This window comes from Anopheles coluzzii, chromosome 2 (assembly GCF_943734685.1).
Source record: "Anopheles coluzzii chromosome 2, AcolN3, whole genome shotgun sequence".
Lineage (NCBI taxonomy): Eukaryota > Metazoa > Arthropoda > Insecta > Diptera > Culicidae > Anopheles > Anopheles coluzzii.
Genome location: NC_064670.1, coordinates 12,099,520 through 12,113,425, shown reverse-complemented (window position 1 = coordinate 12,113,425; position 13,906 = coordinate 12,099,520). Strand labels below are relative to the sequence as shown.

The 13,906-nt window shown below is 42.7% G+C and overlaps 1 protein-coding gene across 4 annotated transcripts in view; it reads right to left on the bottom strand.

Annotated features, from left to right (window-relative positions):
• Window positions 1-3,621: 3,621 nt before the first annotated feature.
• The window catches only part of LOC120952452 (heterogeneous nuclear ribonucleoprotein 27C), a 214,784-nt gene continuing 204,499 nt past the window's right edge, over window positions 3,622-13,906 (bottom strand). The window contains exons 1-2 of one of the 4 annotated variants that reach the window (XM_040371782.2): window positions 13,309-13,399; window positions 3,622-12,070 (exon numbers count right to left, since the gene is read on the bottom strand). In XM_040371782.2, the coding sequence (XP_040227716.1) occupies window positions 10,548-11,786 (1,239 nt within the window). In that variant the 5' untranslated portion in view covers window positions 11,787-12,070; window positions 13,309-13,399 and the 3' untranslated portion in view covers window positions 3,622-10,547. The other 3 variants (XM_040371781.2, XM_040371783.2, XM_049606617.1) reach the window with 3 other exon arrangements.

The following is a 13,906-nucleotide window of genomic DNA, read 5'->3' as shown; positions in this document are numbered from 1 at the left end:
GTACTCTAATGCTGCCGTCTACTCACATGCCACTTTACTGTTCTTTACTTGTTTTATGTTTTCTGTTAAAGTTAATAAGGCAATGTCAATAAAACGAAAATTATTTGCTCTCGTTTTTTTTTCTCTTTCTCTTCGATTTCACCCTAAATCCTTTAAACTGTGTTTAGAGTTATTCGTTTTGTTTTCTTCTCTGTTAGAATATATGTGTGTGTGTATATATATATATATATATATATATATATATATATATATATATGTAAATGTATAAGTGAGTGTATGTTCTAGTTTCTCATATGTCTATGCTTAAGTAACATTAGTGTGGTTGGGTATATAGTTTGAAGGAGTTCTTACATGTGTGTGTGTGTGTATGTGTGTTTGTTTTGTTCCTGTGTACAAAGTGCAATACTGAGCTTTTGTATTGTTGTGTTACAGATTTTTCATCAAATTTAATCTTTTATTTCTGTAATGTTTTTTCTTTATCATCTTTTACAACTGTTCATTTCTTCATTTGAGTTTTTTGTTTTTCCCCAATTTTACCTTTCTATTTCCAGCTGCTCTGCTTGCAGTAACATAAAACCAACAAAAAAGCAACGAACTTCTCACATCGATAGCACGCTCCAAATGCTCCTTTCCGGGTTTGTTTAGCATTTCTTCTGAAATTGGTTCGCTTTTCTCCTTTCACTCCTTTCATCCAATGCATTGTTATAGCCAGCCAAGGTGTAACAGTCCCTAGCCCCGGGGGGGTCACTTATTCAGTATCGTAAACAATATCCGCTCGTATAAATGTATAACTTACTAAGTTACAGTTACAGTTGTATGTGTGTGTGTGTTTTTGTATTTGTTGTCCGATTTAATCCCAATTGCACAACACGCCCCAAGACACACGATACAGCAGACTCGCAAAACAGATGCCACACACTAGGGCGGCTAAAGAGAGTTGTTTTGTTTGGTTTTAAAACGATTCGCCTTACAGCTACAGTTAATATAACAAGGGACAAAAGGGTTATTGAGGGAAAATCAGCCCACACTGTGTCCACATTATGGTAATCGGGCGCGAGCGTTCTACGGAACGTAGTAAAACTGATCCCTTTCGATCTTCAACGCCCCCTTCAAGAGGGCGAGGGAGAGAGAATACTGGATCATCAACTGGATCCTGGCGACGAGCTAGCAACTATAGGCTGATTAAACAGTGTTTTATTATTGTTTATGTGTAGCACTCGAAAAATATATCTCTGCTTATAACTCTATAACGATCTTTATTTGCATTCTCGTTTGCCATAACAACCATCCAGCCGGGTGCGGGTTGCGTGTGTGCCGCTTGGTACAGCGGATCGTACAGCGTGGCACTGGGCAAAACGAGCCTTTTGTCCTTATCGTAAGAAGGGAAAGGGGGGAAAAGGATGAAGGGAAAACCAGGATAGGTGAGAGCCTTAACGGAAAAGCCCACCTAACGGGGGCTGACCTAGTCAGAACTAATCCACAGCCTTTGCGTACGCGGACGACGCGATCCTCAACGCCTCCACAAACCAAGAGTTAGTGGTTCAACGCTATCCTTTCTAGTTACATTACTTCGTGCAATACTCTTTCTAACAAACAACCGAAAGCACCAACACCAACAGTGTAATGTGTGTGTGTGTGTGTCTATCCCGTGTGTGGCTGTTTCTGTAACGATTTTGATAAGTGAAAAAGGAACGCACATTATCGCAACATGTTCAAGTGTTTCGGTCGCATCGTTTCATCGAAAAAGGTACATCAGAGTGATCTTAAAATTACATTCTCGCCCAATTTGTTTATCTTTATCTCCCCCAAACCAAAACAAGTATGTTTTTATCAATGATTATCAATAAGTATCAATGAGCATTAACCACAAAAGTGACACAGAACAGAACGCACACGGTGTAGTAGCACGGCAAACGCGAGCTTCGGAAAGGAAGAACACACGTTGTAGTACCACGTTGTTCCCTTGCAGCATTATTGTACGGAATTGGCCATCGGAGCCACTTGGGGGCGATTAATTTGGGCGATCTAGAGCGAACTATAATCGACATTACTTAACGACAGTAAGTACCTTCAACCAGCGCATGACCACTGTCCACTGTAATAGTAATATCGCGTGCGTGTTTTCCCCTTTCTCTCCGCGTTTCTCCCTTTCTTTTTCTCTCTTCTATTTTCTCTCTACCTCCCTCTCTCTCTCTTTCTTAATAACAGGATGTAGAATAAATGTACCACTAGGCTTCAGTATGAGTTTGCTCGCTTGCTTTGATCTAACTTTACATAACATGTTTACTGCTGTGTTCACCTGGGGATACTGGGGAGGGGAGTTTCAACAACTTTTACCTACTCTTTCTTTTCCTTTTCTCGATTTCTTCTCCCTTTTTTGTGAGTTGTGTTTCTGTGTGTGTATGTGTTTGTTTGTTTACCGTCTTATTTAATGTGTTAATTAATGATTATTAGGTTTCTGTTTGCTTTGTTTTTTTCTTTTCTTAATTCTTGTTTGCCCTACTCTTGCTTACTTATTATGGGTTCTTAAATTCAAAATTGATATTAACCAGTCTTTTCAATTTCAGCTTACATGTTTACCTTTTGTGTCGCTATATTTTTTTTCTTCTTCGTGTTTCGTTTTTCTCTCTCTCCTTTCTACCGCTTTTGCTAGCATCGTATCGATTGTAGTGCCCGTGTGTTTTGTATGCTTGTTTTCTTTTGTTTGTCTTCGGTTTTGTGTTTTGTTTTCGCTTATTTCACTTAGTTTTCATCGGACTATTTGGTAATGCTTATGCGTATTGTAAAGTATCTTTTAGGTTCGTGGCCCTTGCTTACGTTGTATGCTATTTCGGTCTTATACACACGCGAGTCTACCGGCTACTATCATCAACTACTACACATCGCTGTTTTGCCTTGGCTGTGTTTTTGTTTTTTTCTTCTTGATGTTTCTATAAGCGTGGTTAGCATTTTCTTAGCTGTATTAGCACCCCAGTGTACACAGCTAGAGAAACCTCGGCTTAGTTTAAAAGGGAAGGGAGGGCGGTTGGAGAGCCGGAAAGGAGCTATTCGGAACGCAACTGCCGAATCGAGTGTGAATGTTGCTTCTTTTGCTGGCTGATTGATATACTGGAAGAGAAAACATATGTGCGACATACACACACACACACACACCTATCCTCAAAACCTAAAAGGATAAAGAGAAAAAATGCTTTAAAAATGAAGTAAAAAAAACATACAAAACAAAAAAGTGAAAAGATATAAAAACAAATAAAAAATCCATTGGCTAACGAAAGTTTTAATAATAAATGATTATATTTATTAAGTTTGATTATTTAAATACAAAAAAAAAAAACTGCTGTCGGAGGAGGAGGACACAACTAAAGAGGGTAAAAAAGAAGGAAAAAGGACGCACAAAAACAGAACCAAATTAGACACCATTGAACCGTGTTTGTGGATAGAAAGTAAGCAAAACGATGTATACCATAAAACGTAATAAAAATGATGAACTTGACACCCCCTTAATGTTGTCCCTATTAGCGTCATTAATATATAATCTGTTCATCTGTGTAAGGTTGTTCGGTTTTTGCTTCCTTTTCATGTTTTAGCAGCATTTTATGTTATTAATGTGTATGTTCTGGATTGTTTTTTTTTTCTCTCTCTCTCTCTCTCTCTCTCTCTCTCTCTCTCTCTCTCTCTCTTCTCTTCTCTGTATTACACACACCGGATTGTTGTAGGAAACGAGTTTTCGAACAAAGAAAGAAACTATCTAGTCGAGTCTAGGATTGTGTGTCTGTAATCTGAGGATTGTCGCTGCCGCACGCTGTCCAGTTCTCCACTTGGAATTCCACAGTGGTGGTGATGTTTAGTTTTAAAAGTATATCCCCACACCCCACTGTGTGGGAAAAACGAAAATTTATATCCTAACTTAGCTTGATGCCTCTCACTTAGTTGTTAATTAATAAAACCGTGTGTGTTTGTTTTGTTTTTGTTATTCTTATCTCATTCACACAAAGGAGCGCTACGCTCTCCTTCGTTTTGTTGGCGCAATTTGATGGTTTTTTTTTCCTTATCATACACAATCTATTAGTAGCTTGCTTAATTTCTTCTCATCTATATCGCGGTGTTTTTTTGTTTTTTTGTTTACCTTTCCTTTACGTTCTATTTGGCAGTTATTATTATGCTAAGCGATAGGTACGATTTGTTTCTGTTTTGTTAAAAACTTGCCTTTAAACGATAGAGCGTTAACCCCCCCAATACAACAAACCTAAATCGACGGGCGGCGTGTACAGGGATCATATCCAGCCGCAGTTATGTTGCAATTGTTTCGTGTACACACCAGATACACTAAAAAATACGGCGCGTTACATTATTATTGTTTTGCTAAAACCACCTGTGTCCTACTGCGTCCTATGGCATCGGACCGGGTGGAAAGAAGCGCACGGTGTGGCGCAACCACAACCTGCAGGTCACAGACACGCATTGCTTAACTAACACGGAAAAGGGGGGGAAAAAGGGAAAAAAGGGAGGAAAGTTTAAATGAACATCACATTCGATCTTGCATGAGTGGTGTGTTTTTGTATGTGACAAAAGGTTTTTTTTTATCTTTTCGTACCGCTCTTATGGGATGATTAAACAAAAAAAGTAAACAAAATGATATACAGCAAAAAGTGAGCAAAACGATACGGTTGTATGCTTCTATTATAATGGTAGTGTATATATATTTATGCAAATATCCGACAAAAAAAAGAAGAAAAGATAGCAAATTACACAGAAGAAGATAGTGAAGTTTAAAGAAAAAAAAAACGCATAAACAAATTAATCATAAAGCGGAACATACATAAAATTAAACGCAAATTTCTCACTCGCTCGCTACCGTTCGCCACTTTGTTTTCCTCATAGGATTTTCTTCTAGCTGGAGGAGGGGGGATAGCACACACACACACACGACGCACACGACGCTTTTGCCCTCCTAGGGTGGTGGTAGCTGTTGTTTTTTGTATTTTTCCTCACTTTTCCTTAGCTCAGTTCAGTTGCCTAACACTTGCCTACTACACACATTACCTTAAGAAAGCACTACAAACAAACAAACGAACGAAAAGAATGAACAAACGGTACATCCTTCTTAAAACAAAACGGAAGGAAGCAGGATCAACCGGACGATGTGAGGCAAATTAACGTAGCCAGTCGCTTTCCGAACGGGCGGTGGGGAGAAAAGGGCCACTTAGGGTCGGAGTAGGAGAAGGTAGCATGGATTGTAACATGGATGGATGGGGAGGAGGAGGAGGGAAAGGGGAACAACTGTGGGTATAAGCTTCTAAACTATCTTACTTTCCGGCTCGCTAACGCAGGCCAGCCAAGAGGAGAACATACGTACGTGGTAGTTAGTAGTAGTAGTAGTAGTACTAGTAGTAAGTAATAGTCATAGCATAGTAGCATTACTTTTAAAATACATCAAAACATGGAAGTGACTCTACACACACAGAAAAAAAAGAAACATAATTAACATCTCAACACTAATATCACGCACCCTGGGGGGGGGTGTGTGTGTTGTTAAAAAGGAAGCAAACAAAAACTAACGGGTATTCGATACCATTTGTTTTGTTTCCGGAAAACAATAGGAAAATTCACGCTTTTCTTCTCTTTTAGACGTTGAACGCGCGCCTCCACTTCGCTGTGTGTGTGTGTGTGTGTGTATGTGTGTATATGTGTGTGTGTGTCTACTATCTGTCTCTACTAACGATGTCTATTCACTATTGTTTAAGTTATCTGACGCTTCTTCTTTTAAACCTAGTTCTTTACCAGTTCTTATGCAAAACAAAAAAAAATCAAACAAAACACTACTAAAACAGGGCTTCCGGCGGTATCTTAACTGATGTTCTTTTTTAGCTTATTGTTGTTACTTGTTTTACACCTAACCTACAAAAATCTCGGACCTCTTCTCCCGAGCTTTAATCCGTTGTTGCTTGCTTGGTGGTTGAGTTTTTCTTCCCTTTTTTTTCTTAAACAATTTTCTGTGTTACACTCTAGTAGTTTTTGTTTTAGAACAGAATTCTTAACCCACACACACACGCACACGCACACACGCACGATATCTTTCTGCCTTGCTCATTCAAACATTCCCTTTCACGCATTCAACAAACAAACGCACAACACGCCTCTAAACCTTAGCTGTTGGAGAAGTTGGTTTATCCACTATTTTAGTTTGATTTCTAGGTTTTTGTTGCACTAATTTGTTAAAACAAAAAAGAAGGGACACCTTATAATACAGAGAGAGAGAGAGAGAGAGAGAAAAAATAAACTATTTCTGTTTCATTTCTGGTTCCTTATATGCTTCATTATAACAATTACTTGGGCTTAACCAACAACAACAACACCAACAACACCCCTCCGCTAATGCAGTTATCCTTTTCGTTTCCTAGGAAACATAGGACACACGCACATACATACGCTTAAAAACGCGCACCACAAACAATATTTTTTGCGCAATGAGCAAACACGTGCGCGAGAAGCCCTGTGCCCTTGCGGGTGTTGTTTTATCTGCTAACACACGCACATGCACACACACACACACACACACACACACACACACACACACACACACCGACGCACCGGTATTCGCTCAGTTCGATACAGTATGATTTTGTTTGTTTTGTTATTAACTTCCTCGCTAAAAAGTTACACAATATCAGTTCTCGTTCTTAAGATACGCGATACACACGTGCGTGCGTGCGCGCGTGATCTATGTACCTTACGTGTAGCGGTATGCTCCTACTATTAGAAAGCCCGCCTGCTGCGGTCTTTAAAACAAGCAAAAAAAAAAAGAAAAATATTCTTGTTTTTCCACTTTACTTATTCGAAAACTCCGTGGAAAACTAGTTCATAGATGAAAAAGGGAACAAAGGAACAGACACAGAGGGGGGCATTTAAATAAAAAATAATGTTAAATAAAAGAGCTGTTACAGAGATAGAAGAAGAAAACAAAACACGAAAAAGGAATGAGGAAAACAGAATAAAAGCACAAAGTCGGTTTTTTTTTTGTTACAATCATTAAAAAGCCGCGCGCGCGTGAGAACAATCCTGCCCTCCCTCACGGGGCATACATTTTACATTTTAATATTAATCGTCCGCGAGCAGTTTTTTTGACACAATACACAGGGGTGTTGGTAGGTAGGATGCTATCTAAAATGTACAATAATAGAATTCCACATTAAAAGAAAAGGAAAGCAAATACTAATATATCCTTAGGTATGCCTTTCTCGATGATCAAGGCGTGATAAATCAAGTGTTGTTACTACTATCCTTTTTTTGTTTAAAACAATCACCGTCTTTCCCCACCGCTAAAAATAGTGGTTTGTGTGTGTGTGTGTGTGTGTGTGTGTGTAAGTGCTTTCTTCTCCTAGCATAATATTGGCGCGCACGAAATTAACTGCTAATTGCCATTACATATCTTTCTCTTTTTGTATGACCTGCACAATGATTCTTAACTAACAGCCATGCTTCATCCGCAGCCATTGCCGGTATTTTGGCAGGGAGCCTTGCCATTGTTAGCCTTGTTTTGTTCTAGCTTAAAAGTGAGTACACTAGCGCACTCGGAAAAAGAATATCCTTCACAAACGAGACGAGAAGCTGAACTACCGCATATTTACGCATTATTTTAAAATGATAAAGTTTTCACAATTGAATTCTTGCGTGCGTTAATCCTATCGTTCTTCCCCTGGTGTTGACACCAGACATGCCAGAACTGAAATACATCTACCCACAGTTTTAAACTGGCTCTGCTCGTGTCTCTCGTTTAACATATCGCTTGTGTGCTACCCATAAAATGACGGTATAATAGGGATAAAAGCGAACTTAGCATACATACGCCCAGGTGGTACAAATCAAATTAAAACAAAACAAAAAAAACTCCAGAAGGGGGAAAGGAAAAGTTGTGCCAAAAAAGGACCATTTCGACCGTTGGTTTGTGTCTTTGTGGAAGCTCTGGCCAGACACTAGAGTGTGACTACTAGAGGGCACTACCACAGTACGTGTGTGTGTGTGTGTGTGTGTGTATGTTTAGCATACAATTAAAAAAGAACAGAACAAGCTAGCATTATTCATAGATCGATAATTAAAGTAAATGGTGTTTTATAAAACAAAATCGAAAAAATAATATTTATCATATATAAAAAAATTAAACGAATGGAAAGAAAACAGGCTGCAAACAGTTCACGTACAACGGTGTGTGTGTGTGTGTGTTGGAGGGAAAGATAATTGAAAACAAAACCAAACAATCCTCCTTTCGTTTGCGGTGGTGTTTGTCTCTTTAACTTTGTCTTCAAATTGGTATGTTTGTATCTAGTTTGTTACTTTAAAAAAAAAACACTTTACATGTGGGACACACAGCACACGCACATACACGCAGAGATAATTTTCAAAAAAAAAAAGCGAAACAGCTTTACTGTGTTTTCCTACACATCGACCAACACAAACGATACTTTCAGCGCTTTCGCTCTGTCTGTCTGCCACTCTGCCTCGCTATATATTAATTGCCGGTATTATGTGTTCAGTGTTGCACGTTTATGTTTTTCTTTTGTTTCTTGTTGTGTGTTATATTTAAAAAAAAAAAACAGAAGCAATCTCTTCCCACAATCCAATTCAATAACAATTTCACACCCAATTACAAAGATTGACGCGTTTCGTCTGTTTCTATTTCGAAAGTTACTATACGAATATTATACTTTAAAACAACACACAGAGGCTAACTTACTTTTACACACCCTCTCCCTCCTCCCCGATATTGCCGGCAACAGTTAATTATTCGCGAGCGCGCGCGTGTGTTTATGTATGTAAATGAGGTGTATAAACAAAACTCGAAAGATAGGTGGTAAGGTGGGTGTGTGGTAGGTGTGTGTAATGTCCGAGTTTCCACCCATTTATCTGCTTAAAAAAGAAGTGTGAAAAACTAGTGTTAATTTAATACAATCCGTTACTATTTCCACCAGAACAGGAAACAATGTTTCAATGCAACAACAAATCCAACCATCTCTCTCTCTCTCTCTCTCTCTCTCTCTCTCTCTCTCTCGCTCTCTTTCCTCACACTAAATCCAATCTCTCTGTGTACAAGTGTGTGTGTGTGTGTGTGTGTGTGTGTGGGTTCTGCATTTAAAGGAAAATTTGTAGTTTTTAGTACTTCTCATCCCCCGAACGCCACCGGTTTGCTTCAAACTCTACCATATTACCCCTCCAAATATTAACCGTGGTTGTTACAGCGCTTCGCTCCTATACTTGCATCTTTTACATGTTTTCCAGCTTCCAGCTTTATATAACTCTCTTTCTATCTCTCTATCTCTCTTTCTCTTGCTTTTGTTTCTATCGTAAACTACTTATCATGAATTTGTGTGTTTTGTTTGCTTCCTCATTCTAAAGTCGCGCAAAGTAAATGTAATTAGTTAGTATTATTATCTTCTCCTTCTAATTAGCTTCGCTTTCCTACGCATACCACCATCATCGCTCTATCTATCGTTTACTCCATTTGTGTTGTGTTTTTTGCTCTTCTTATTTCTTCACCAGCATTTTTTTTATGGGGAGGATTGTAGTGTGTTTTGTGTGTGGGTGTGTGTTTTGTGTTTGCGAACATTTATATGCAATATGGATGTGGTTGTTCTTGTTGTTTATAATAGTAGTTACTAGAGTTACTTGTTTTTTTTTATAATCTTTGCTAAGCATCCTTTTTTGTTTTTCCGTGTTTTCTTTTCTTTTTTTTTTTTTGTTGTTGCTCACCTTATAAGAATCCCTCATTTTGTTTATATGATTTTACCTTTTGTTTTGTTTTCTTCCTTGTTATATGTATATATATAATTATTTATAATGTATAGAGTTTGTTGCTGCTGTATATACTCCATGCTCTTGCTTGTAATTGAATGAAATACGATGTCTGTCCACCCCCTCCACACTTTTAGCTTGTTGTATGTATGAGTGAGTTTCCCAAGCGGACAGTGTTTTATGAAACAATTCATCGGAAAGTTCCATCATCATCATGATCGTCAGATTTTTTTTTGTTTAGTTTTCCTCTCTTATCTAGCGTATGGGTGCTTACTTCTGCTAAAATCCTGATGGAATTCCGACCCCTTGCTCGACGCTGTGGGCCCGTTCCACTTCACTCTACTAAATCGATTTACAGAGGGTATTTTTTTATATCTGTATGTTGCTGTGTATGCATGATGCTGTTTCTATTGTTGTTGCTGTTACACTGCGCTGATGCTTTCTAATGCTTTCTGTTTTCTTAGTTTTTTCTTCTTTTTGTTCCTTTCCATTCGATTCGTGTAATTTATAGGACGCCAAAAAATGGGTGCGTGTGTGTGTGCTCTCTATTTTCTTATTGATCCTCCTTACAGTAAACGCTGACCACGATTGAGCACCGATGCTGTTGCTGCTGCTGCTGCTGCTGCTGCTGGAAGTGGCGCTTGGACGCTTGCTCCGCTAACGGGCCCACCAAACGCGTATCCTCCCGCTGCCAACGATGGGCGTTCCATGCCCGCCAAACGGCCCGCAGCAACGTCGGAAGCGTCAATCCGCTCGCCCATCTAGAACGCCTGGTAGGGCGGCTGGGAGGTCGCATCACTGCCGGCACCGTACACCGAGCGCGGCCGGTTGTTGTACGTGTTCTGGTCGCTCTGGTAGTAGTTGTAGCCGGCGGTAGCGGCGGCAGCGGCAGCCGCCGCAGCAGCCGCACCACCACCGTACGCGGCCGAACCGCCACCGTACTCCGAGCCCGGCTTGGACGGGCCACCGCTCGTCGGGCCGGCCGAGGCGCCCGGACCGGCGGTCGGGCCGGACTGGGGGCGCGTGTACATGTCCGCGGTCGAGCCAGCGGCCGAACCGGCCGTGTTCGGCGGCATGTTCCACGAGTTCCAGTTGCCGGACCCGTACCCGCCGGCGCTACCGGCGCCCGAGTTGTTGTACATGTCGTACCCACCGTAGCCCTGCGTTTGCTGCGGCGTGGCATTGTAGTTGCCCCACTGCTGCGGTGGCGGCGGCGCTCCCCAGCTCTGGTACGCGTTGGCGGCACCGGCCGCACCGGCCCCGTACCCGCCGTAGCCCTGCTGCGGCTGGGACGTGCCCCAGCCCTGGTAGCCCTGGATCATGTTCGACTGCATGTTGATCGGCGGTCCGCCCATCTGCCCGTTGCCCATCGGGGGTGCCTGCGGCGAGCCCCACTGGTACGAGTCGGTGTTCATGCTGTTGCTGTTGTTCTGATTGCCGTCGCGCGGTTCCGCCTTCTTCACCTCCACCTGCTTGCCGCTGATGTGCACGAAGTGGTCCGTCGTCGCACGCTCGACCGCGCTCTCGTTCTCGAACGACAGGAAGCCGAAGCCGCGCGACTTCTTCTTCTCCTGGTCGTACATGATCACCACCTCCATGACGGTGCCGTACCGGCAGAAGAACGAGCGCAGATCCGTCTCGGTGATGTTGGGCGGCAGCCCGCCGAGGAACACCTTCGGGTAACCGCCGGTGCGCTTCGGCTTGTGCTGCGAGCGCGGATTGCACGGCTTCGGATCGATCGTGCGCCCGTCCAGCGTGTGCGGCCCGTTCTCGAGCGCCCGCTCCACGTTCTCCGGATCGGCAAACGTCACGAAGCCGAACCCGCGCGACCGGCCGGTCTCGTTGTTCTTCATCACCACGCAGTCGATCACCTCGCCGTACCGGCTAAAGTAGCGCTGCAGGTTCTCGTGGCTCGTCTCCCAGGACAGCCCGCCGACGAACAGCTTGCCCTTCTCATGATCATCCAGTTCGGCCGGGATCATCTTTTTCGATGGATGCATCTTCCTGCCACCGAGGCTGCTGCTGCTACCCTCACTGTTGCGGTTCCGTGCAGGGGCCCGCGCCGGTTGCTGATACACCTCGTTGCCTGGGGGATACGTCGTGATGAGGCTGGCCTGGTACCTGTTTACACACTGGCCGGATGCTGGCTGGATACACACTCACACACACTTCCTCACCTACACTACCGTCGGCGAATTTGCGTGGGGTTTGTGTTGAGGGTGGAGGGGGCCTCTCACTCTCCTGCAGAGGTGCGCGTGTGTGTTTGTATATGTTTATTCACTTACTACACGTGCGTAGGCGGTGGTCCCCGTTGAATCCGTTTGTTCCGTTTGTTTGCATCGCCCGAAGCGCCGTCGATGATATCGCCGGGGACAGAAGAGGCACACCAAAATGGACGATCCACGGAGCAGGACACGATGGAACAATAATAACACCACGGGCACAGAAAAAGAAAGAAAAGAAAAAAGCAAAATAAAATATCTTCACATCCAAGTAGGTGTTGATGCGCGCGTGTACGTGTGTGAGTATCGATATGTGTGCGTGTGTGTGTGTGTGTGTGTGCGTATATCGGATACATATGCGAAGGAAAGGAAGGTGATTAACCGCATCCATCTAGTGAACGGTGCGCCGTCCGAAGAAGAGAAAGAAGAACACACTCATCAGCACACCAGGCGACCCCCGTACGATTCCGCGTCACACTCAAACCGGGGGAAATACCCAACATTTAGCTACGTAATCACGACATAATCTGCGAGCGGCAGCATCCTTTTTCTTCGTCAATGCTGACGAACGAAAGGCAGCGTGGCCATAGCAGCGAAAAGCGGCTCTCCACCAAATGTCACCACCACCTTACCTTGCTCACCACCGATGGCGTTTGTCCATCCGGTACGCCACGAAACAGTAACCATTGTCGGGATACTGCTCGCAAAATCCGTACCAGATTGGTGGTACAATGCAGACTCATCACGACGACAAACGGAAGTTCACGCAAGGAGAATGTCGACGGGGTGGTGGTGGTGGTGGTGGTTGTGTGGAATGGTAGCAAAAGCATCCAAAAAGGCTAAATTTTACAGCTAATTCACACGTTCCGCAGTTTGAAAACGGGTCCAAAAATAACCCACAGTACCATTCCTGGCACCGGGGACACAAAACCGATCGCAAAAAAAAAACCCCGCACGCCTTACGGTGGAACCATGTTCCGGATACGCCACGACACGGGGGGAGGGGGGGGGGAACGACGAACGACACACAGCAATACGTACGCACGTACACGCGCTGCTGCCTCTTCGGTACACGGGTACACGGGGTGGCTGGCTCGCTGGCACACTTCTTTCGCTTCCCGGGCGGCCACGGGCCGTTTTACTTACTTTCTAGTATTTCTAGCGGCTTCTTTACGTTTTAAAGATTAAAATTATGCTTAGCGTTCAGGGTTTAATCTTAATAAGATGCCTTAAATACTAATTAGAAAACTAAAAAAGATTAAACTTCTTAGAAATCTAAATAACATTAAATGGTGCTGACCATCGCTTTTCCCTTTTCACCTTTTCGAGGTTAGCTGCACTGTACAAGCTGCTCGAATCGAGCATTCGGCACGGGCACGAGGCGAAAGCGGTGTTGTCGCGAGTGAGCCGAACGCGCGCTCGAATCGTCCACAAATCGTGCGGCGTCATCCGGGCGAAAGGTGAATCGATTGTGGTAGCATTTTCACTAGGGCGGACTGTGTTTGGGGCACATTTTTATTGTGATTTTCGTTGGCTTTCGTTTGGGAAGCGTGTTTTAATCAACGGTGTGATGGAATGAGGAAAAATGCAATGTTTTTAATGATTTTTAGAAGTACGATTGTATAATAATTTGAAAGATAGAGAATCGATTTCAAAACGTTTCGTTTATAACCCCACACTCAATTCTCATTTGGCCGTTTCAAGAATGAGCGTGCATTTTGTTTTGAAGGATTTAATTTTTACAAACTCAAAATTTGTATGAATTCTACGCCAAAAATGAAACAATTAAAGCTTGTTGAATTTTCGGAAAGAACAGTTCAAAATTATATGTTTTGATCGTGAAAAATCAATCTACGTGGCAAAATAATGCAAAAAAACACACGCAAGTAAATATTTTT